Source organism: Gobius niger, assembly GCF_951799975.1.
Source record: "Gobius niger genome assembly, chromosome: 23".
NCBI lineage: Eukaryota > Metazoa > Chordata > Actinopteri > Gobiiformes > Gobiidae > Gobius > Gobius niger.
In genome coordinates, this window is record NC_136874.1 from 4,922,469 (window position 1) to 4,948,565 (window position 26,097).

The 26,097-nt window shown below is 41.5% G+C and overlaps 2 protein-coding genes across 6 annotated transcripts in view; one reads left to right on the plus strand and one right to left on the minus strand.

Moving 5' to 3' along the window:
* tgds (TDP-glucose 4,6-dehydratase) overlaps positions 1-26,097 on the minus strand; it is a 305,863-nt gene that overhangs the window by 43,753 nt on the left and 236,013 nt on the right. The window lies entirely within an intron of this gene.
* The window catches only part of creb3l1 (cAMP responsive element binding protein 3-like 1), a 47,566-nt gene that overhangs the window by 13,447 nt on the left and 8,022 nt on the right, over positions 1-26,097 (plus strand). For 3 of the 4 annotated variants that reach the window (XM_079582049.1, XM_079582048.1, XM_079582051.1), the window contains 8 exons: positions 9,112-9,244; positions 13,089-13,175; positions 17,248-17,375; positions 19,284-19,353; positions 19,427-19,581; positions 22,695-22,841; positions 22,911-22,969; positions 25,307-25,375. In XM_079582049.1, coding sequence (XP_079438175.1) covers positions 9,112-9,244; positions 13,089-13,175; positions 17,248-17,375; positions 19,284-19,353; positions 19,427-19,581; positions 22,695-22,841; positions 22,911-22,969; positions 25,307-25,375 — 848 coding nt within the window. The remainder of the gene's footprint in view (positions 1-9,111; positions 9,245-13,088; positions 13,176-17,247; positions 17,376-19,283; positions 19,354-19,426; positions 19,582-22,694; positions 22,842-22,910; positions 22,970-25,306; positions 25,376-26,097) is intronic. The other variant, XM_079582050.1, reaches the window with a different exon arrangement.

A 26,097-nucleotide genomic window follows, 5' to 3' on the forward strand; every position in this document is an offset into this window, starting at 1 on the left:
AATCGAAAAGAATGCTGGAGTGACCAAGTATTGTGTTTTTACAGGATTATAAACCAGATATTTGGAAAAAATATTGGTTAAAAACATCAGCATATCGGCATCAGCCTATAAATATCCCCAGAAATCGATGTTGGTCTGTATTTGCCTGTATTTGAACCCGTGTACTTCGTATTACAGTGAAACATGATGAACAGTTCGTACCTGGTACACCTTGAAGTCCAGGCGACCCAGTTCCACTAAATTTAAACCTTTCCAAACCTATTTCCCTCCCGGTGGCTTCAATAGTTCACAGCTTGGTTTATTTTCGCCTGTGACTCGGCCCGTGTCTGTTGTGGTTTTAGTCTAAATAAAGACCTCGCTGGACCCACTTAGACCGAGACTTGGACAAAGCTGGTCTCTGGTCTGGTCTTTGGTCTGGTCTTTTGGTGTCTGGGGAGGAACCGAGGTCGGGGGGGGGGGGGGGGGGGGGGGGGGGGGGGAAGATGGAGTCGTCTTTGTGGTTTTCTAATTCAAAGCAGTTCTGGACCATTGTAGCCATAATATTGTCCTTTGGATGGAGTCGTCGGTTTAGTTCAGGCTTAAGTTAATTCTTTTACAAAACCTGTTGAGATATTTCTTTTTGGATCATTTTGAAAACGCCTGAATGTGTAATAGATCTCCTTCAGTGTTTTAATTTGAACAATCAGTCCTGTTGTTGGCTTAGTCATCTTTAGACATAGTTTTGACCTGATGAATATGAAGAGGTGGATCTTTTTGGTCTGTTTTATCCCATTTTACATTGATCTAGCTTTGCAAAGGAGTTGATTCCTCTTTTTCTTAATTGTTGTCCTTAATTTGACCTCTTAACCCCCACCTGAGCTGAGCACATTTTCTGCTATCTGGCTTTAACCAAATGTTAAGAAAAAAGCAACAAAAATGTGATGAAAAAGCCACAAAAGAGCAACAGAAATGTGACAAAAATGTGATGAAGTACAAGTAAAAAGTACAAATTATAGGTACTTTTACTTTACTTAAGTACATTTCATGATGAATACTTTTTACTTTTACTTCACGACATTTTAGAGCCTGTGTCTGTACTTTCTACTCCACTACATGTTTAAATTAGGTTAAAAGTAAAAGTATTTTGTTTTTAAAGAGACCTCCCTACGACAAACTGGTTTAGTCCCAGTTTAGACTTGGTTTAGACCAGGTTTAGTTCCTGTTTTTGACCCAGTTTAGTCCAGGTTTAGACCAGGTTTAGTTCCTGTTTTTGACCTGAGTTAGTGGTTTACTCCTTTAGACCTTGTTTAGATCTGGTTTAGACCCAGTTTAGACCCAGTTTAGTCCAGGTTTAGACCCAGTTTAGTCCAGGTTTAGTCCAGGTTTCGACCAGGTTTAGTTCCTGTTTTTGACCTGAGTTAGTGGTTTACTCCTATAGACCATGTTTAGATCTGGTTTAGACCTGGTTTAGTTCCTGTTGTTGACCTGAGTTACTGGTGTACTCCTTTAGACCTCGTTTAGACCTCGTTTAGACCTCGTTTAGTTCCTGTTTTTGACCTGAGTTAGTGGTTTACTCCTATAGACCTTGTTTAGATCTGGTTTAGACCTGGTTTAGACCCAGTTTAGTCCAGGTTTAGACCAGGTTTAGTTCCTGTTTGTGGTTTACTCTTTTAGACCATGTTTAGATCTGGTTTAGACCTGGTTTAGTTCCTGTTGTTGACCTGAGTTACTGGTGTACTCCTTTAGACCTCGTTTAGACCTCGTTTAGACCTCATTTAGTTCCTGTTTTTGACATGAATAAGTGGTTTACTCGTTTAGACCTGGTTTTATTCAAATGATTTTTTTTAAATCCTGCAGATTTAACTCTTAAATACTTTTTTCTTATCAAGTACATTTTATAATCCATACTTTTATGCTTTTACTTAAGTAAAAATTGTATTAGATCAGTCAAGAAGCTTTAGATTTGGGTAAAGCCGAACTGGAGAAAATGTGCTCGGTTAAGGCGGGGGTTAAGAGGTTAAATAAAGCAAATTTCAAAGGATCAAATCTGTTTATTTTAGCAAAAAGAAGCTCACTATCCCATCATAATGTAGTCCAGCTTTAGTCCTAATCCAGACTACCCCAGTCTTAGTCCCGGTTCGTTTACTCCTTGTACTTTCTTGTTGTTGTAGTAAAGTATTTCGAGCCCCGTCTCTCCGCTTGGCCCGACTCTCATCTCTCTTTCCTGTAATTTCACCCGTAATTTCCACAATAACTTTTGCTCAAACTCCTCCATTCAGACCCTGTCATCCAGCTCCGCTCTAATCCCGCCTCCCCCTTTTCCACGCTCCCCCCCCGATTGGCCGCTCTTCCGCGCATGCCGCCTCCCGATTGGCCGGCCCCGTCAGTGGAATGCGAGGGGGCGGCGCCGTTACCGGGAGTGCACCGGGGTTCACTGGGTCTGAGGCGGTTCAAGGAAAGTGCGGATCTTCCAAGTCCGCACCGCAGAGTCCCCACAGAGTCTCTCACGTGAGCCCCCGGTCCAGGCCCGGGTTCGGATCCAGACCCTGAAGGTTGGGGCTTGTTCAGGACAAATTTCTCACTCGCTCGACAGGCTGTAAAAATGTCAAACTAAAACCACGTTGGGCTAAGTTTAGACGGATCATTGTCGGGGAGAGAAGAGGCTGCAATTCCCAGTTTTATCACTATGGAGATTTATACAACTCTTCTGAAAGTATATCGAAATATCCTGTCGTAGCATGTTGCGTTTTTTTACTCATCAATTGTCCGTGAGAGTAAATACTTCACTGACATATAAGACAAAGGAACAGAGGGATATTGTACATCCAAATGCACAATGAAGATCATTTTTTTCACTCAAACTTGGCTGTAAATACTGTTTAAGTGGAGCTAGCCCGCAGTTAGCTTTACCCGTTAGCCTGTTAGCTTCTTCTTCGTGATTCCATTAGTGTGTATTGGTGACTCAAGGTCGGAGCAGGAAAAGCTGCAATAGACTCTGTGCATAACTTAAAATTATATCAGCGCCGCCCAAAAAGTGACTTCCTGTTTCGATCCAGCACGCCAAAATAAAAGCACACAGCTCGTCTCATTGATTAGTAGAATATAATTAAATAAACACATTTTAAGTGTTTTGTCTGTTAGGCAGAAATAAAGTTGAATTAATGAACTACTGAACTAAAGAATAAGACGGTGCTTTTATTTTGGCGTGCTGGATCGAAACAGGAAGTCACTTCTTGGCCCGCAATTGCCAATAGGGGTTATGCGCTAACGACTTCCGCATTCCGCTAAGTGAGTAAACCACTTCTGGTCACCGTGTTATTTAATAGGAGCAAGAACTTTTTAGCAGCTGAAAACACTGTCATTTGTTTTACACATTGGAAAACGGGTCAAAATAGCTCCACTACGTAGAGCTACAAATTCTTCGCTGCTCAAACGAGAGATTCCAGGAGTAAAAGTCACGTATTTATTGAATGCTAACGCCTGTGGATCCATAGCTATCATTAAGCTAGCTTTAGCCGCCTCACCTGACGCACTTTATTTAAATTCATATACTGCCCACGGACGTGTATTTGCATCATCTGTGATCACAAACAATACACAAGAGCCAGTTTTAATAAAGTATATTCAACAGAAGACTTGGAACTGACGCGTTATTGATGTAACCGGACTGTTACGATGATGTAGCTGCATGTTCTTCTTTTCTGGCCAGAGACGCCAGGGGGAGATGAAAGACCCCCAATCATCCCATTAACACTTGTTTTACCCCCAGAGGGACTACGGAAAGGATTTATTTAGGTGAACAAGTTACTTAGTTCTGCTTTTAAGAAAAAAATCTAATATGCTAGATGCAAGTTGTCCATTTTATACTCACTACTACCACCTCAGGTCTTATGCGTAACTGCACCTTCTATATTAAGCTCGTGCATGACGGCACTACTGACCCGAAGTAACAACTTTTTGAGCGACAGTGCAGGATTTTAGAGGCAGTTGTGGTGAATCTGGGCTCATTCTACACATTAGGAAATGGCTGGAACATGTAGGGGGAGGAAAATACATAATTATAACTTTTTTAAACTCTGTATAGTCCCTTTAAGCCAGGGGTGTCCAAAGTGCGGCCCTCAGACCAATTTATGGTGGCCCTCGGCCTCTTGCTGTATCGGTTCACATCACCAGAGATGGACCTTTTTATTTGAAATGCAATAATTCTATACAATTCTAACCAAACAACTAACATTTTATTGTGAGACAGAGCTGGCATGAAGGTTTTAAGCTTAAATAGAGGTGTGGGGCACAATTTAAACCTCTGCTAGTCGAAGGTTTTGCGGCAGTAACTACTGATCTACGGCCCTTCACCCCGTGTACGCTTCAATATGCGCCCCCCCCCCCCCATGAAAAAAGTTTGGACACCCCTGACTCAAGCCTTTTATTGGAGTAGTTAAAGTGCATGTTGTGATACGACATATTTGTGTATCATGATACAGGTTCCTGGATACGATACGGGTATTGTCACGTACATAACGATATATTGAGGACAGCCCTAATTAAAATAGTGATAGTAATCAAACTTATACAGCGCCTTTTTTGCTTTTCCCATGTCACTCACCCTCTTGTATTGAGTTAAGATGATTTCTACAAAGGTTTACAGAGAGTAAAACCAAGCAATTGTAAAACAAAAAAGAGTTTTGTCTGCAGTGTCTCAAAATGTGCACTTTAAACCTATCTTGATTTGAAAACATTACAAATACGGGTCAGTAAAATCCCAGTCAGATCACTCTTCTAGTTTAGGTTTATAAAAATAAGTTGAACCAAGCCGTCACCGCCGTAACCAGCGAGGCTAAAATTATAAAATCGTCTAAACCCGGCTCCAAACAATGACAGAACCAATAAAAACATGACAGCATTCAGACTGAACCACAAGTGTAGTCAGAGCATCGGTCTATTTTCTCCCCGAGCTTAAAGCAAGGAAATTATTACGACAGCGGCAAATAGCAGTCACGCTTTACCGGGCAGATTTCCCAGTCGTGTCACTGAGACGGCGGTGGTCTGAGGAGACCGCAACAAAGTCAGAGTTATCGTTGTGAATGGATAAAGACTGTCATTAACTCTCGCACCGACGCGTTTTACTGTCTGTGTTTGATTTAGGTGAGAACGTGCGGTTAAACTGTGGACACATGGGTATTAATCAGCTGCCGTTAGTTAGTTAGAAGTCCAGTTTTTGAGAATACTACAGTTCTGTAAAGGCTCCAAAGTATATGTGTTTTGCTCATTGTATTAGCCTGATAATGCACACTCCTGTTTTTGAAGCCCCTGTCCTTTTTTGTAACTTTTTTGTTAGCATTTTGTCACTTATTTTGTCTCTCTTTTGTTGCTCTTTCATTGAGTTATCGTTGCTTTTCTGGCACATTTTTGTCGTTTTTTTGTAGCTTTTTTCATTGAGTTATCGTTGCTTTTCTGTCGCTCTTTTGTAGCTTTTTCCATTAAGTTATCGTTGCTTTTCTGGCACATTTTTGTCGCTCTTTTGTAGCTTTTTTCATTGCTTTTGTGTCGCTCTTTAGTCATTTTTTTGTCATTTTTTGTTGCTTTCTTCATCGCTTTTTTTCATGTTTTCGCTACGTTTTGGTGGCTCTTATGTTGCCTTTTTATAGCTTTTTTGTGGCACCTTTTTTAGCTGTTTCGTCACTTTTTAATTGTGTTTTTGTTGCGTTATTTTCATTTTCATTTATTATTTTCGCTCTTCACCATATACTTATATACATATACTTCAGTGATACAGTGGGAGAACCCTCTTTATGAAGGCACCAGGGCTACAGATGCTCTTTGTGCTTTTTGACTGAAACAGCATCACCAACGTGAACATGGATGGATAATTACAATAATACTTCAGCAGATCTGTCTCTGAAAACTAATATCTCTTTGTTTGTACTTTAATATGACATGTAATTCTCCTACACAGTTATTGACACATAAATTACATTTTCTCATATTTCTTTCCAGCCCTTTGTACCAATGACCTTCGGAATCCTTGAATTATTTGTTCGGAAGTTGCAGATAGATACATCGCGTCATAGAAGGGGGCGTGGCTTCGCCGAGGGGGAAAACAAAATCTTTAGGGAATCCATTTTCTGGTGGTATGTGACTTTATTTGTCACATACAAATATAGTCAAGTGTAAATCAGGTCCATATGGAAATTTTATCACAGCAGATTGTTCAGTAGAAGTAGAAAAAACGGCAGTCGTAGCTAGCCGTTAGCATTAGCACGATGCTAACATGACTCATCGTGTTCGCATTCTCCGTTATTCATGTATTTATGGGCTGTTGAACCACTTTGCTCCTCTCCATGTCTTTGTATCTTTCCTTAGTAGAAAACTATATTCATAATTCAGCATTTGTTAAAGTACTTTTTGAATAATTAGAGAAATTTTTGATTTGTCTCAATTGTTTTCCCCCTTAACTGTTTTGAAACATGACTATATATGCCACAAATTTACAAAAACGATAAAAAACAAAGTCGAACTCAAACTTAATGATTTTTTTCAACAAGCAAATGGGACAGACCTAAACAGATTTGATCCTTTCTTAAAGCTAAACTAGAAATCAGTGACTTACTTTCTAAATAAATGAGTCAAAGAAGTGACAGGATTGCGTGGTAATATTAAGCTGTAGAAGAAGAATAAGTAGATTTATAGAAGCCTAGTAAAGCGTTTCTGTTTTGTATCCGGCTACTACTCTTGTAATACTACCAGCTTATACTGTTCTTACAACTGCTACTTTCATTCACAAAATTACATAACACAACTCTCTCAACTCGCCGCTCCTCAGTTTAGCAGCTCGTCGTCCGTCCCTTTAAACGAACAGAGTATCCTTGTCCTTTTCCTGTGGGCCGCGCTGGAAAATATCCCCCTCAAGACAACCGCCACTCCCCTTTAACTCCGTCCCATTCGGGAATATGGGTCAGGCCAAATAAACAGTGAGCAGATGAATGGAGAAGGATTTGGGAAAACGACAGCGGACCATTACCGACTCAAATATAGACATAATTGGACGTATTACAAAGCAATTACCTCAATGACAAAATGGGCTCTATGGAGGCTATTATGTTAAATGTTTTATTATTTTCTCACTTGAGTTTTAGAGATGGATGTAGTAGTGTTGTCACGATACTGAAACATTGCAGAATACTCAACATTATATTTCAGATTTACCATGTTCTTGATACATTAAGTAATAAATGGACACAATGGAAATATTTTTTTCAATCAGACTTGGTTGTAAATACTGTTTAAAGTGGCGCTAGCTCACAGTTAGCCTGTTAGCTTCTTCTTTGTGATTCTATTAGTGTGTATTGGTGGCTCCGGTCCGGTGGCAGGCAAGTTGCAATTGTGGTTTTCTGGCCAGAAACACCAGGGGAGATGAAAGACCCTCAATCATCCCAGTAACACTTGTATTACCCCCAGAGTGACTACGGAAAGGATTTATTAATGTAAACAAGTTACTTAGTGCTGCTTTAAAACTGGCCTTGAAAATTCCTCTAAATATATTAATGAGTTAAGTACAGATTGATTTATTAGGAGAAAACACAGCTTCATAGCCAATGCTAACTGATACATGTAAACCAATGGATGTTGCTAAGCTAACATTAGCCACAATCGCAAATTCCACAGTTTCTATAAAAACGCTGCTCCTTTCAACCTGGTTTTGCACCAGTAATCAGATTCTACACTTCGACAATGGATGCATTTACTTTTAGATTTTTATTCAGGGTTTAAGTGAGTGCTTTTTAGCTCTAATTTAAGTTTTGATCATAGCACAGCAGGTTCCTTCCAGCCCTCTGGGAGTGAGCAGGAGGGGGGAGGAAACACAGAAAGTATCGATTCCTGCTCAAATGAATATCTATCTTCGATACCACGTTTAGTATCAATTTAGAATCAAGGAATCTATTTTTTTTGACAACCTTACAGTGGACCCAGCCCTAATAGTTACTTCATAAAGTGTCAGGTTTTCTGGCACTGTATGCTTTTGGGTTGCATATCAGTATGACGCGCAACAGAGGTTATTTATCCCTCTTCATGTGGAAGCAAATCCAGATTTGAGTTTAAACTTCTCCTGCATAAGACATCCAGACCCCTGCCTATTCCTCATCCATCCTCTACCATTGTTTTTTCTCTAACACTGCAGACTATTACTACTTCAAATACGGGAATACGGGAATCGAAGTGTGAAGTGTTTTTAAGTGCAGTGGAAGCAGGATGCTCATAAGTATTCGCCTGCAAATGAATCAAGTCTACAAGGTCTCATTGTTCATAAATGTCTTCAATAATGAGCTGGAGATGATCAGATCAACTACTGCCTTCTGTGAAAACATCAGGCAGCTGTTCCTCTGTTGCGGGAAAACCATGTCGCAGAATTAAACATGAGACTCATTAATGTTCCATTAATTAAGTGCAGTTTTCCCTCATCTCAAGCCAATGTTTTTATCTTCCAACCATACGAGTTTAGTCCCTTGTTTTCCGAGAGCAGCTGGGTCAAAACAGTGATCGGAAAGTCCTGGTTCACTCCAAGTATTGTCCTCTTTTTTTGGATCTTGTTCATTCTTAATCCTGATTTTATCCAAGTAGATTACTCCATTTTGACCCGTGTTTAGTTATGGTTTAGTCCATGTTCAATCCTGCTTTACTTCCGCTTTAAACCCGGTTCAGCCCAGGTTTCTTCCTTCATAGATTCATAGTGATTTCATAGATTAATAGAGTTTGTGGCTTTGCTAAGGGTGGAGTGAGGTTTGGGTCATTTTGGACAAGTGCTGCTAAAGCTTCTGGAACTATATTGAAAGTAAAATCCATCCATCTTTATCTCTAAGGGAACTCCCAGCTGCACCGCCAAGAAAATTCAAATTTTAAGCTCTTAAATTGGATCCCTGGCACGAAAATCGCAATTTCTTGAAAAATAATGACATTGTTTGATCCGTTTTACTGCAGTAGTTTGTTGAAAGCATCACAAAAACACTTCCAATTGGCTGAACTCATGCATGAATGTGGAGTTGTCGAGAACAGGCTTTATATCTTTGTGTCTGGAAAGGCGTCAGGGTGAGAATGCGTCACAGTTTTATCCTCCTCTCTCCCTGTTTGTTTCCCCAGCCGTTCTCTGGAGACCACATGGAGGACTTCAGCAGCGACCTGTTCAGCAGCTTCTTCGACGATCACCTTTTAGAGCGGCCATCTTTGAGCGACCGGCCCTCCATGCTGCACCTGGAGATGGACACCAACCCAGGTCTGAGAGCAAAACGAGAATTAAAATGACTGAATCAGTTCTTAAACAAGGTCTCCAAATGTTTCCCCTGATCATTATTTGGAAGTGATTGGAAACACAAACCTGACACATTCATCTCACGGCTGAAAGGCCTTTATCTGACCAACATCAGGCACATCAGTTTGAATATTGTCTCCACTTTTGGTGCCTTTACGAGACAATCACGTGACCTTAGTTCATATGTGCTGAGAGACTTTGGACTTTGGACTTTGGACCAGCCATTACAGAGATTTTATCTATATATATTAACCCTTTAATAGTTTGTGAATATTCTGGGCTTAGCTGGAGGCGGGAAGCTAGATTCCTATCAATACAGCTCTACTTCCGGGTCCGCAGATGTGCGAGAAACTACAAAAAACTCTTTAATACCACGATAAATATTTCTGAAACTCAACAGGGAGTTACTGAACATACTTATTTATCAGGCCCATTAGCCAAAAATGCTACACCTACTGCTATAAAAGTAATATTGACCAAAATAGCGGGTTTAGCAGCGATAAATGCTAATGGTGCAGCAGCTACGCTAACCCTGGAAGTAGTGACTTTAGTAAATATTACTTTTTTAGCAGTAGGTGCGGCATTTTTGGCTAATGAGTCTGAGAAATAAGTAGGTTCAGTAACTCTCCGTTGAGTTTAAGAAATATTGATAGTCGTTTTTTATGTTTTTTTCCCCGCATATTTGCTGTATTTCCATTGTAGCTGTTGTCATAGTAACGATTAACAATTGATCAACCCTGATAAACCTTATTTTGTCGTCTCAAATGTCATTCATCTTGTTCTTGCACCTTAAGTCACAACAGGACCACATCTTTTAGTTGTAATTTTACACTTATAATCGCTAGTTTGAGTTTGATCTTCCTTCTCTTGATCACTTCCTGCCTCCAGCTGATGCCACTGATGATGTAAGCAGGGAAAGGCTCTATAAACCAAGTAAAAAAATCAGTTTACCATGGTTACCACAATCGAATTCCTAGTTGCACTCACAGAAATCATAGAAATGCCTTTAGCTATTTTAGCCTGTTGCTGCAAATGCGCACATTTTGTGAGCTAATGACTCTCGGACCCGATTGAAATTGAACGCTCCGGGAAGCCAGGTACAATACTAACACATGGCGAGGTGTGTTTGTAATTTTCATGGCATTTAAATTATTTCTGTGGTTTCTTTATCATTGCATCATGGCCAATGTTTGTGTATCCGATCGCACATAAAGCAAAAACTGAATTCGAGTTAGCATTTAGCTCTGGGGACACTTTTAGATGCTAATTTGTATCTAAACTAAAATCTCAAAAGGTCTGTACATTCATTATTGATTTATAACGAGTAGGGATGGGCGATACCACATTTTTTGGAATCGATACGTTACCGATACTTTTGGGGTCATTTTTGTCGATACCGATACCGATACTGGTCATTTCATATGGGTGAATGTATTTCAATCAATATGCATTTCTAAAACTGGTTGTTTTACATACTTAACTGGTCAATTAAAATTATATTACTTTAACTGGTTAATTAAACAATACTAATGTGAAATTAAATACATAAACAAAATGTTAAATTAATACTTAAATGACAAACAGAACCTAAACCAGAATGATATGCCTGGCTCAGTTCAATCTTTTCCTGTTGTGACTGTTTTGGCTCAGAACAAAGAAATAAATCATCCTTTTGTGTTGATAATTGCTGCCCTGCCTTTTTTTACATATGCAAATTAGTATCAATACTTTTTGCCCAATATTGATACTTAAAAAGTAGCCGTTTGGTATCGATATATCGATACTTTGGTATCCGCCCATCCCTACTAACGAGGCTTTGACCTAAATGTGAGTTGACAGCAGCTGAAAACATCTGGATCGCTCATAATTTGCACTGTTTGATGGCTAATGCTAACGGCTAAAGGATAAATACATTGGAAACAGGCTAACGGACTCTGAAAGTTGCCCGGACTAGCGAACATGCTAACTATCCACATACGTTAGGATCAGACGCCGCTCCTCCTTTTTATTTCTACAGTCCTTTAAAACACATATTTTTAAACATGTCCAGGAGAGTAACAACTTGCAAACAGGCTGAAACATGAACTGCTTATCAAGTTTTCCATCCAGGACATGTTGTTTTCTACACAGCGGGTCTCAGGCATTTGATTACCGCAATAATAGCAGTCTTTGTGATTTGCTTATTGCGGCGATTCAACCTGCAGTTTCGACTCAATCACAGTGACACAGTGCGTTGGGAAAGTAAGCCGGCTCCAAAACAAAGCCCAGTCCCGGGTTTAAAGTTACAGTGTGTTGTTGGCCTGTGGTTCCAGTGAGAGTTCGAGTTTCCTAATCCGAGCCAGACTCTGTTTTACAATGTCTTTTTTTTCCTCTGGGTCTGACGAGCAGGTGCAGGGCTGTGAGCGGCGGAGGGGACTCTTTTTCATGCCTTTAGAATAATTCAATTATTATCATTACTGCTATGCCTGAATGATGGGTTTGGGCATAATTTTTGAAAAGATTTAGTCCAAGTTTTGGGTTTGGCCCCCCAGGTTTTCCCCCATTTCTTGACAATGGAGATAAACATAATATGGTAAAGTTGTCTATCTTCCAAACAGCCATTTCAATACTAGTTTATATATTGCCCACCTCTAGTTAATTAAAATCTTACCACCTTAACCGAGCGTATTTTCTCCAATCTAAAAGCTTCTCGACTGGCCTTGTGGCGGCCATTTTGAATACCGAAGTAGAATCATGCAGCACTAGAACATGTAGCAATATCTCTACTCAGTGGCATTTTTATCTACTTATAATCACTGCTCAAGAACGCGCGTTTATGTGAAGAAACCAGTGAGTCAGCGTTTAAGCTGCTCAAGACGTTAGCATGCCACCGGTTAGCATTTAGCTTCAACGCGATGAACACATGTGGACTAATAGTAACAGCTCAGCTCTGTTACTGTAGTATTTCCTCAGTGTTCATAGAGGTGAGCCACGTGTTGACAGTTGCTAACCGGTAGCATGCTAACGTCTTGAGCAGCTTAAACACTGGCTTAGACTGAGACTCTGTCCGCGTTTATGTCGCAGTTAAGAATCGTTTTATCTGCTTTTAGTCTCATTTTCTCCAGTTTGGCTTTACCCCAGTCCAAAAGCTTCTGGAAAAAAAGCAGTGAAAATAGCAACAAAACTGAGACGAAAACAATGATGGAAATGTGACAAAAAAGTGAGAAAACATTGACAAAAAAGTGATGAAAAATTGATGAAAATGTGGCAAAAATGTCACAAGAAATTGACAAAAAAATGACAAAAATATGACAAAAAATGACAAAAAAAATGACAAAAATGGGACAAAATGGGACAAAAATTACAAAAAAGTTCAGCAAAAAAATTATGGAAAAAAAATCTGATGACGTGAGGAAAAAGATCCTCTCGGTTCAGGCGGGAGTTAAGAGGTTAAGGCAATGATACTTTAGGCACTATAGGAATTGTTGCTCATTTGAAAGGACTATAATAAGAGTGAAGAGTTTCCCTTTCATACAGACGACTGTGCTGCACCTTCAGTTTGTAATTTTGTTGCCTCCCATAGTCCAATTTTCTCCTCCATAGTTTACTACACAAACTTCTAGAATGTTTGTACTAATCCAAACATTTCATTGAGAATTTACTGTGAGAAGAGGTGTAGAAAATGAAATACTTGCATGACGACAAAAGAAATCTTATTTAGTTCCATAGTTGGCCGTTCTCAAAGCCTAAACCAAAACCTGGATTGAACGTAATTGTCTTGGACTAAATGGGTCCAAACTGATCCCCAATGTATCGTATGTCGCTGCAGATATTCAAGCTGAGCACAGCTACTCTGTGAGTGAAGACTCCGCCCCCCAGAGCCCCGCCCTGTCAGTCACCTGGGAGCACGAGGCGGGTACGTCCAAATACAGGAGATGTAAACACATACTATTCTATATCCATGAGTATTATGAGATATTTGGACTAGATCGACCAACCACTGGCCAATAGTGGTTGGTGATAGTCTGTAAGTTTGCAAAGTGAGGAGAGATAGAGTGAAATTTGAAAGTCCTCCCCTGTTGGTCTAGAAAGCCCTTCTTAGTTTGCAAAATGAGGAGAGCAGGAACAGAATTTTCAAAAGTAAAGATAAAGCTCCTCCCCCTCCCTCCTGATTGGACCTGCCAGGCTGGCTCACAGGAAAAGCTCGTCTCATTGGTCGACGCGTGAGGATACTAGACTCTGATTAGCTGCAGAAATCCGGGAAGTGTAACCTGTGAAAACTTTACAAAAATAAAAATCTATCAAATTGAAATCAGCTCCCGACATCCACTTCCTGGTCTTGCCCCGCCCCCACTTTGGCTACATGATGTTATAGCACGACAACAGAAGCCAAACGAGTGTCAAACCTGGGCTATGAAGTTTGTTTGGAAGTTTGTTGTAAGTGCATCCTCTCGATATTAGGCTCTGTTCAGACTTTTAAAAGCACACTACACAAGTTAGTTCGTTTTTGTCCTTTTTGGATACATTTGTCTTGTTATTTCATGTCTCACAACCTGAAAAGTAGAAGAAATCGGTGGTATTTCGTGAGCAGTGAGCAAAGAAAGCTGGAAAAGGGTCAAAAGGCAATTGCTGCGAGCCATTAGCGAGGCATGCTTTGAAGCGGAGACCGAGCACCACCTTGTGACATCACCAGGTGGAACGAGGGGACAGGAAGACTCAAAAGTGGAAAGTAAAAGAGAGTTTGAGACACTCACGCTCAGTTTCGTGATATTTCTCATTAAAAAACATTAAAAGCGACATTTATTTCTTCTCTTTGCTGCAGAAGTTTATGAAAAGTTGCAGTTTTGGCTGAAATCGGTGACTATTCCTGCTCAAAAGTTGCCTGTTTTGTCACATCCCTCATCATTTCTTGCATTTGCATCATCAAAACACAGCACATGAGTTTTAATTTCCCAAATCGCAGCTAATCGTGGAAGCCCCGCGAGGCGAGCCCGCGTGAGGCGCCGTGCGAGTCGAAGCCAACCAATCACCTTTACCCCGTGATTACTCCATGTGCACGACAAGCCCTCGTTCCTCCGCTTTTCCCTTGTATCCCGGAGCCCTGCGCCGCTGCAGCCCTGCCCACCCACCGCACTCTCTCTCCCAGGCACATGTTTAGCCTCTGCAGCCGCACGGAGCAGTGGAAACTCTGCCTCGCTCGCAAATATTCACCGACTTAAGCCTGATTTACGGCGGGGGCCACTCGTGATTGTGCCGATTTTTGAAAGATGAAGAAGTGCATTGAAAAGGAAATCGATTCGGAGAAGGGGGTGTAGATGCATCACGATATTAAACCACCCTTTTGGCTCAGTGTTGTGCATTCACAGAAGTGTTTATCGAGTCAGATTAACTCGTTTTTCTGGGTAGTAGTGTATTCATCTCATGGTGGATCCGCATGTGTCGGGATCCCGTCTCTCCGGAGCATCAGGAGTATCTTTTCGCCTGTGACGTCTTCTGCCAAAATACCACAGAGACTGGATCCAGGCCGACCCCATCTGCTCCTGCGCCGCCGCTCATATGGCCCGGACTCGCCGAGACCCAGATAATAAAACACTCTTCAAATACATTATGTCAGAGTTCAGCGGGAGGTGAGCAGGTTCTTAACATGAAACAGCAAATAGTTCAGGCCAGGGCTCGGGATGAGGGGAGAGACCTGTGTCAGAGCAGCGGAGCATTCGTTACTGGTTATGTTCACATGTTTCTGCTCTGGAGAAGTTACTCATTATGTTACAAAACTGCTTTTCACCAACACCGTCCTGATCAAAGGTTTAAGACCAGTTGCATTTGCACGGCTGGATCTTAACAAGGTTCCAAACAGAACTTCAATATGCAACAAGAGGAAAAGGGACTGAGACCACAAAAAGCTTAGAGAGAACTGAAATAGTCTGTTTTTGCAGCTGATCAAAAGTTTAGGACCACGTGATTAAAGCATGTAAGTAAGTAATAAAGCACTTACTTACTAACATGCTTTAAAAGGGCAAATCTGTGAGAAAATGTGGATTCAGGGTCATTTTCTGTCAGGTAGTCACACTGTCATGACGTCCTGATGGCAAAGGCACAAAGAGCTCCTGGTTTGGGTTGTTGAGCTGCATGAGCAGGGCCTCTCACAGCGCGCCGTCACTCAGTCAGACTTCATTCATCATTTAGAGTGTCTGAAAAGACCCAGAGGGTTACGGAACAAAAAAGTCAAGTGGAAGGTTCAAAACAATGTCCTCAGCGCTGATCCGGTCCATCAAGACCCTGGACGATCCTCGACCCAAATGAAGCCGTTCCTGCAGCTTTGTCTCAGATCCATTACTTCTTGTTGCATATTGAAGTTCTACAAGGACAGGCTGGTCAGGAGGGCCAGCTCCGTCCTGGGACCCCCTGGACTCTGTGGAGGAGGTGAACGACAGGAGGGGATTAGCCAAGCTCACCTCCATCATGGACAACATCCCACCCACTGCACAGGACTGTAGAGGAGCTGAGCAGCTCTTTCAGTGGCAGACTGAGGCACCCTCAGGTCCTTCATCCCCTCTGCTGTCAGACTGAACAACAAGACTGAGAAGAAACATGTGCAATAACCCCTTTGCAGAATACATGCAATAATCCCTGTATTTACATCACTTTATCGACCACGTGCACTATGATGTAAACCTGCAGTACTAACACCGACTATGATATTTTTTGTTACAATCTGTTAACTTTATTATTTACTGGTTATACTTTTTGTCCACACAAAGTCATTGTAGTCACTGTATATAAGATATTTACTATTTAATTGTTTTTCCCCTTACATTTCCTGCCTATTTGCACAACCTGAGCTGAATGTAACAAATAAGTTTCTCCATCGTGAGATCAATAAAGGCTTTTCTATCTTATCTTATCTTATCTTATCTTATCTTACTTGGAACTTTGTTTAGATCCAACCCTGAAAAATGTGTTTTTTTGTGTGTGTCATTTTTCAACTGGTCAACATTTTTCAACCTTTGGTTGGCACTGTAATATCTGAGCACTGAGGGGCTCCGATTAATCGCTTGGCAGCCAAGAGATTATTTGATTAATCATAGAAAATAAACCATGTCTGTGAAAGACGTATGAAAATTGTATTCGTTCAATCTTTTTCCCACATAAAGCTGAAGTAGTGCCGCTTCAGGGCGTGTTGAGAAGGATCTTGGTGCTTTAAAAAGGTCTCTACAGCTGAACTTGGTTTGCTGCTCATGAACACAGTTTGTGTGAACTTTTGAAAGCTGAGAACCTCCAGAGTTCAGCCGCTGAGCTGTAGTGACTGGAGGCTGCAGTGGAACTGTCCGGGACATGACAGGAGTCAGGATCAGTTGTTTCAGCCCTACAGCAGAGAGTTTGATCATAAATGAGGTGAGCAACTGGGAGCAGGAAATGGTGAAGACAAGGAGAAGGAGCTTTTGTGCAATTACTACGTTTTTAAATCTTCCTTTAGATTCAGACTGTGACCTACTTCTATTATAACTGCTACAACCGACATACCGTGTGCCTTTCTCTCAGTCACCCATTGATAACGCTGCAGGTTTTACCACTGTTTCCTATTCCGCCGCTTTGATAGCCCCGCCCCCCGCAGAGATCACAAACAGCCCCCCATCACGGACCCCGCGGCCCGATCATTAAGGCCTAAACCCGGGCGAGGAGCGAGACCCGCCGCGCCTCAGCTCCTGGAGCCGTAAAAGTCAGAGTCAGACCGGTCTTAAGGGGCTTAAAGGGAGACTAGCTTTTACGAGGCGACGCTAAACACAAAACATGCGGCACGAGGCGGACGAGGCGACGCATTTAAAAGCATTTATCGGAGAATTATTGTGATTTTGCAGTGTTATGTGACAGATTTACACTTTTTTTTGCAAACACGGCCTAAAAAAACCCATGAAAAAGTGGAGACAAACCCCTTTTCCTGCCTCTTTTTGCATGTACTGACCTGAACCCTCCCTCTTTTCCCTCAGAGTTCGAGTGGAGTTTTAACCAGGACCTGTCGACCATCCTGGTGAAGCAAGAGGAGCCCGACCTGAGCCCGGCCATGGAGACCCAGCCCTCGGAGGATCAGACGCTGGGGCCGCACTGGGAACACACAGTCAGTACATGATCGGGTTCTTTTATCTGCGTTAAACTTTATTGAGCTTTAAGCCATGTGTTAACCCCTTAACTCCCACCTGAACCGAGCACATTTTCTCCAGTTTGGCTTTACCACAGTCCAAAAGCTTCTGGGAAAAAGCTGTGATGAAAACAATGATGGAAATGATGGAGTAAAAAAGTGAGAGAACTTTGACAAAAAAGTGATGAAAAATTTATGAAAAAGTGGCAAAAAGTCACAAAAATGTCACAAGAAATTGAAAAAAAAAATGGACGAAAAAATGACAAAAATGTGACAAAAAAATACAAAAATGTGACAAAAATGTGATAAAAATTTCACAAAAAAAATTACAAAAATTTGACAAAAAAGTGACCAAAAAATGACACAAATGTGACCAAAAAAATTACCAAAAAATTACAAAAATGTGACAAAATTTGACCAAAAAATTACAAAAAAAAAACACAAAAAAAGACAAAAGTGACAAAAAAATTACAAAAAAAGTTACAAAAATGAGTTGAATACCCAAATTAAAGCCGGTCTCTAAAACAGGCCGGGGCTTTTATTAGAAACTATAATGGTAGAAATATTCCCCATGTTAGGAATTTGTCTCATACTGGTGTAAATGAAAACTCACGTGCAGGAAGTAAACAAACGGGAACCCGGGCCGAGGGGGGACGCTGCGGAGGAGCTGATCCGAGCGTAACTTTGACACAGATTTAGCCACTTTTCAAACCTCCAGTGACTATATTTGGAAACAGGGCAACAAAAGGTTTTAATAAAGTCGCCATCGCGTCTTCAAAGCACGTCCAGCTGCTCCGTGTGCAGGTCAGTCCCACGCCTCAAAATAACTCTTCCCATCAGCGCGAGCGTCTCGTCTTCTCTCGGGTCAGTCTCATGATCGATCACAAACACAAACGCTCCGTCTGAACTCGCCTTTTACACAAGATAACGACAAATAATCCGGTCCGCGGTAAAAACGAAACAGAAACCTGCAGTGACACTGATGTCAAAGCTCCGCTAACAGCAACGAAACACTTCCTGTTGTCCCGACAAAATAAAAGGCGCCAATGTTCCGGCCGCTGGGAGAGGGTTTGAAATGTTAATTAATAAATGAACCTAATATTTTAGATGCAAATGGACAAAAATCTTGTTTTTCTTCATTTTTCTGGTCGTCCGTTTTGCTCAAATAGAAATAAAGGCCTGTCTCTAATTGTGGCCTGGTTCCAATAAAGGCCTGGTCCGAGATGCCCTTGAGTAAATAAAGGCCCCGGCCTGTATTAGAGCATTTACGGTTTTTAGCTAATCAATGATTAAAGACTGTTTTTATTACTGGGGACAATGATGTCACATCTCAGGAAAACGAGCTCCACAGTCCACATGAATGCAGCATCGGCACCCTCAGCCAAACTATTAAATAAAGTGCGCCTTATAATCCGGATTTTATTATTATTATTGACCTTTATTTAACCAGGATCCAGCATTTGGATGTTGGACAAGGGCAATGTTTCCATTTGCCCTTGTCATTTGGTAAAATTGTGCAATTATACAATTTTCCCATTAGAGTGAATGGGGAGTTCTGGTCGTCGCTACGGCAACTCCATGAAAAATACGACAAAGGGTTTCATTGACTTTTTTGATTGGAACGATGTAATTTTCTGCCAAATTAAGTAAATTTCTGCCAAACTTCAATTTTTACTCTCCATATCAGAGCAAATGGAAACAAATTTCAGAGTGAACCGGACTAAGTAGAAGAAATGACCAAAGTGAGCCTAATCCTACTCCAGGTTTGTTTTTGACGAGGGAACAACCTTAAAACCTGGCTAAAAGTTGAATAAAGTCTATTGTGCTTTAATATGAGACACTTTGTTGTTTTTAAGTTGTTTTGTGTTGTTGTTTGTGTCGTCATAGGAACACAGCGCAGAGGATGTGAAGCCACTGTCGATTAAAGATGAGCCGATGGGGCAGTATCTCAGCAGCGGTGAGTGCAGTGTATCTGAGTATAGATCTAAACTAAACTAAACTAAAACTAAAGTCTGATGTCCCGGTTTCAGACGAGTCCTTGCAGCTGCCCCCCACCCCGCCCAGCAGTAACCACGGCGACAGCGACGGGTCCCTGCCGCCCTCCTCGCCCCCGCCTCAGAGACCAGGGCGGGCCACGGGAGCGTCCGCCGCCATCTCCACCTCCCCCCTGCTCACGGCGCCGCACGTGAGTTCATCAAGTGGCCGAAATGATGGATCGCTTTGCACTTCGTGTGGCTGCAAATATAGTTATTCTGGCTCATGTTTGCAACACTTGGGGAGGCTAAACGGTCCTAAGAGCTCAGGAGGAAAGCACATAAACCAGAGGTAAACAGGGGATAAAGAGAGGCCAAAACTGGAGATAAAGAGGGTCTAAAGAGAAGTTCATCTGGGGCTAAACTGGGGCTAAACCAGGGGCTCAATGGGAGTGAAACTGGAGGCTTTCAGCGGCTAAAGCAGGGCTTAAGAGGAGCTAAACTAGGGCTTAAGAGGGGCAAAGCTGGGGCTAAAGAGGGGCCAAACTGGATCTATGCTGGGCTAAACTAGGGCTTAAATGGGGGCTAAACCAGGGTTAAATTAGGGCTAAAGAGGGGCAAAGCTGGGGCTAAAGAGGGGCTAAACCAGGGCTTAATGGGGGCTAAACCAGGGCTAAGCTAGGGCTAAAAGAAGGGCAAAGCTGGGGGTAAAGAGGGGCTAAACCAGGGCTTAATGGGGGCTAAACCAGGGCTAAGCTAGGGCTAAAAGAAGGGCAAAGCTGGGGCTAAAGAGGGGCTAAACCAGGGCTTAATGGGGACTAAACTGGAACTGTGCAGGGGCTAAACCAGGACTTAAATGGGGGCTAAACCAGGGCTAAGCTAGGGCTAAAAGAAGGGCAAAGCTGGGGCTAAAGAGCAGCAAAGCTGGAACTATGCAGGGGGGCTAAAGCGGGGCTAAACTTGAAGTAGGCAGGGGCTAAACCAGGGCTTAAGAGGTTCTAAACTGGAACTATGCAGGGGCTAAACCAGGGCTTAAATGGGGGCTAAACCAGGGCTAAAAGAGGGGCAAAGCTGGGGCTAAAGAGCAGCAAAGCTGGAACTATGCAGGGACTAAACCAGAGCTTTAATATGGGCTAAACCAGGGCTAAACTAGGGCTAAATCATGGCTTAAAGAGGGGCAATACCAGGGCTAGAGCGGTGCTAAACTTGAACTAGGCAGGGGCTAAACCAGGGCTTAAGGGGGACTAAACCGGGCTTGAAGAGGGGAAAAACAGGGGCTTAAAGTGCATCTGACAGGTTTTAATGCTTTATTTAAATAGATAACATCAGCTGCATAATTATCATTTTATTTCAGTGAAGCTGCAGCAATTTTAATAAAGAAATGTTGGGCAGAAAAGTGAGTCTGTGTCAATAAAACCAGGCTCAATAGAACTTTACTTTTAGCTTAAAACTCTGATGTTATTGGCTGATTTTTTTCCAAAGACATAAGTTGTAAAAGCATTGAAAAGTGTAAAGTCGTGTTTGAACCTGGTCGGGTTTTGCGCCGGCCTCGCCTCCCGGGGCTATAATCAGCCCCTCTGTAATTTGGTGACTCAGCTCGACTAAACCAGGCTTTGTTTTAACTCCGACTCGAGAGACCTGTCGCTGTCTGAGTGCGGAGCATCTGAAGAACACACCAGCAAAATGATCTCCAGCGCTGTTTCAGGAGTCCTGTAATTAGAGAAAGTGATACGGCGTCATTCCAGCGACCGGGACGGTTCTACGAGAGATCTGATCTGGAACAAAAGATAATATGAGATAAATATATATGATGGTCTTAGTGATTAAACAATGGGGACTTTAATTCAGTTTTAATGTCATGAATGCCAAAGATATTACACGTTTATTACACATTTATCATTTCTGTAGATTTATATCAGATCCAGTAAACAGAGAAATTTGGAAAGTTTAGATATTTAACCAGTTACCAGCCATTACCTGTAAGTTCTTTTACTTTAAAAGCACAAACCATAGAAGCAAAGTAGCAAAAAAAAAGAATTGTTAATAAAAACCCATGAAAAAGTGGCACAAAATAAACATTAAAAACACAACAAAAAAGTTGTTAAAAAAAAACATTGGAAAAATCCACAAAAATGAGACAGGAAAAGCAACAATGACGCATTCAAAAAGCGACAAAAACATGGCCAAAAAAGTGACTAAAAAGCAATGAAACATTACAAAAAAGTGAAGAAAACTTGACAAAAAAGCATAAAGAAACATGAAAATGTGTGGGGAAAAGCGACAAAAAAAGCATTAAAAATTTGACAAAACTAAAACAATAAAGTGAAAACAAAGAAACTAACATTAAAATAAATAGCAACAAAAACAACTAAAAGAAGCAAAATAACGACAAAAATGCAAAAAAAAAGTGAAGAAAAAAAAACATGAAAAAGCTGCAAAAAAAGCAACAAAACATGACAAAAAAGTGAAGAAAACTCGAAAATGTGACAAAAAAACATGCCCGAAAAGCAACAATAATACATTAAAAATAGCAACAAAAACACTATTAAAAAAGCGTCTTAAAAGAAGCAAAATAGAGACAAAAAATCAAACCGTGTCAAAAAACATACAAATTAGACAAAAATGGGATTAAAACATCCCGGAAAAGAAACAATGACACGACAAAAAAGTGATTAAAAAGCAACAAAAAATCCATTAAAAAAGTGAGAAAAACTCAAAACCCCACAAAGAGCGGCAAAAAAGAAGAAAATTTGCGACAAAAAAAGAAATAAAAACATGACAAAAAAAACAATGAAAACATTTTAAAAATTATAAAAAAACTGAAAATGCCCGGGGAAAGGCGACAAAAACATGACAAAAATTGACAAAACTGAGACAAAAAAGTGAAAACAAAGAAGCAAACATTAAAATAAATAGAAGAAAAAGACATGAAAAATCTGCAAAAAAAAAAGCAACAAAACATGACCAAAAAAAGAGTAAAAAGTTAGACAAAAATATGCTGGAAAAGCTACAATAACACGACAAAAAAGCCACAAAACAGTGATGAAACACCCCCCAAAAAAACGCAAAAATGTGTGAAAAAACGTGACATTAATATGATAATGCATCAAAAAAGTTTAGATCAGTTTCAGTAGGTCTTAGCTTTCAAATTAGGCTTTAACTGGCCCTTAGGCTTTTAGACAGTAGAGCCAAACTGGAGACAATGGACGAAAATTTCCTACAAACTTGAGCTTTAAAACAGGTTGAGCGAGTCACTTTAGCTCTAACAATGTGAGAGAATCATTCCTGAAGCTCTTTTCGTCTGATTCCCTCCTGTGTGTTGCAGAAGTTGCAGGGCTCGGGTCCGCTGATCCTGACCGAGGAGGAGAAGAGGACGCTGGTGGCCGAGGGTTATCCCGTCCCCATCAAACTGCCCCTCACCAAGAGCGAGGAGAAGGCACTGAAACGAGTCCGACGCAAGATCAAGAACAAGGTCCGTGTCGCCTTTTCTCCACATGTTTGTTTGTGTGAACGTGAAATAAATCATCCCGTCTCCTTCTAGATCTCAGCTCAGGAAAGTCGGAGGAAGAAAAAGGAGTACGTGGAATGTCTGGAGAAAAAGTGAGTTCTGGAAAATTGTCTCATCGGATTATTTAGACTTTTTTCCAATGATAATAAAGCTTTTTATCATTGTAGTTGCACAGAATAATAGTTACAAAAGCATATTTAAACACAGGGAAGGAGCTGCCGTTGTCATTTCTCATCAATTCAATCTACAAAACATCAGGGCTGGCTTTATTGACCTTTATTTAAGGGGGCTAGATGCAAGTTAGCCATTTTATACTCGCTACTGCCACCTCAGGTCATACATGTAACTGCACCTTCTCAGGTCTGAGCTCATTCTACACATTAGGACATGGCTGGAACATGTAGGGGGAGGAAAATACTTAGCTTTAACATTTTTAAACTCCGTGTAGTCCCTTTAACCAGGAAAGTCCCATGGAGATTAAGAATCTCTTTTTCAGGGGAGTCCTGGTTCCAGAGGGGAACCTATTGTACATGTTTTGGTGGTAGGGGAAGCCGGAGCACCCGAACATGCAAAAACCACCCAATGTTTGCCCCATTTCTCCCAATTTTTTTTACACCATTTTATTTTGCCCCAATTTCCTTCCCTAATTTTTGCTAATTTTTTGTTACTAATATTTTCCTTTTCCCCCATTTCTCCCCCAATTTATTCCCAATTTTCTCCCTATTTTTGTCCCATTTTTGCACAAAATGTCCTTAATTTTGCCACAATTTGCCAAAAAGTAAACCATCAAGCTCCTCTCCCTCCTCCTGATTGGACCTGACAGGCTGGTTCACAGGAAAAGCTCGTCTCATTGGTCAATGCGAGAGGATACTAGACTCTGATTAGTTGCTGAGATCCGGGAAGGCGGGACTTCACAACACATTATATATATATATCATTATTTATGTTACATCAAAATGCAAGACTAGGTGATTTATTTTGCACATTTTATCAAATTTGGAAAACATTACACTTCCAGACTATCACTTTAATTAGTTGTTTGTGCCACTGTTATGAAAATTATTGCAGGATCTGGCAAAAGAATCACGTAGTGTGTGTGATGGTAAAAGGCGGCTGATCTTATTCATTTCATATCAGGTCTGCGTCCGACATTACTCCTCGATTTCTAACCTTTTCTATCCGTTAACCCCTGGCCTTGGTTTGTCACATTTCATTCACACTGGAGGCAGAAAAACCCTCGAAAAGCTAAATCCCACTTTCTTTACTCAGTCTTTAAACCCGGATTATCGGCTAATCTGTCACTCTGAAGCGGCGAGTCGGCCGAGCGTTATTGACGGGAGACACTGAGAAAAATGAGGGATTAGGAACAAAATGGGGATTTGTGGAGCTTCTGTAGGATTAACACACGATGACGAACCACTCACGGAAGAATCAGAGAGACGAGGACACGAGGCGGAAATGTCAGGTCGGGTGAAGCCTTTTCTCGGCCGAGGTGGACCTTCTGAAGACAGAGAGCGGTCTAGGTGGACCTTCTGAAGTCAGAGAGCGGTTTAGGTGGACCTTCTGAAGACAGAGAGCGGTCTAGGTGGACCTTCTGAAGACAGAGAGCGGTCTAGGTGGACCTTCTGAAGACAGAGAGCGGTCTAGGTGGACCTTCTGAAGACAGAGAGCGGTCTAGGTGGACCTTCTGAAGACAGAGAGCGGTCTAGGTGGACCTTCTGAAGACAGAGAGCGGTCTAGGTGGACCTTCTGAAGACGGAGAGCGGTCTAGGTGGACCTTCTGAAGACAGAGAGCGGTCTAGGTGGACCTTCTGAAGACAGAGAGCGATCTAGGTGGACCTTCTGAAGACAGAGAGCGGTCTAGGTGGACCTTCTGAAGACAGAGAGCGGTTTAGGTGGACCTTCTGAAGACAGAGAGCGGTCTAGGTGGACCTTCTGAAGACAGAGAGCGGTCTAGGTGGACCTTCTGAAGACAGAGAGCGGTCTAGGTGGACCTTCTGAAGACAGAGAGCGGTCTAGGTGGACCTTCTGAAGACGGAGAGCGGTCTAGGTGGACCTTCTGAAGACGGAGAGTGGTCTAGGTGGACCTTCTGAAGACAGAGAGCGGCCTAGGTGGACCTTCTGAAGACAGAGAGCGGTTTAGGTGGACCTTCTGAAGACAGAGAGCGGTCTAGGTGGACCTTCTGAAGACAGAGAGCGGTCTAGGTGGACCTTCTGAAGACAGAGAGCGGTCTAGGTGGACCTTCTGAAGACAGAGAGCGGTCTAGGTGGACCTTCTGAAGACAGAGAGCGATCTAGGTGGACCTTCTGAAGACAGAGAGCGGTCTAGGTGGACCTTCTGAAGACAGAGAGCGGTTTAGGTGGACCTTCTGAAGTCAGAGCGTCCTAAAGGGAGGAGATGTTGATCATGTGATGCTTTGTTCCCGCAGGGTGGACAACTACACGTCGGAAAATGGCGATTTGTGGCGAAAAGTAGAAAATCTGGAGACGGCAAACAGGTAATAAATACTCTTATCATGCTGGATATGACTGGATGGACTTTTGCCTTGTCGCCATAGAAACGACAACATTTCCACGGCGACGAGGCAAAAGTGGCTGCAGGTCAGGGTGCAAAAACAAGAAGTTCTTGCGTCTTGGGAAGTGTGAATGAGCCCCTCCTGAACCACCTTAACTGAGCTTTACCCAAATCTAAAGCTTCAAAGAAAAGCATCAAAATAGCGACGAAAACGAGGATGAAAACGGAACAAAAATGCGCCGGAAAAGCAACAATAAAGTGGTGAAAAAATGAAATAAAGTGACGAAAACACGACGACAAAGCATTGAAAAAAGTGATAAAAAATTGGCGAAAAAGTGAAGAAAAAAAAGGTGACAAAAGCATAGCAAAACAGTGACAAAAAAGTAATGAATACATTACAAAAAAAGTTACCAAAAACTGACGAAAAAATAAAAAAAAAAGTGGTGAAAAAAGGGAAAAAAGTGACAAACACAACGACAAAGCATTGAAAAAAGTGACCAAAAATTTACGGAAAAATAAAAAAAAAGTGACCAAAAAGTAATGAAAACACTTAAAAAAAGTGACTAAAACAATTTAAAAAGTGACCAAAACATGACAACAAAGCGAAGAAAAATGCGATAAAAAAGCCACAAAAATACAAAAAAGAAAAAAAGAAAAGAAGTGACAAAAAAACTGACGAAAAATTTAAAAAAGTGGTGAAAAAAG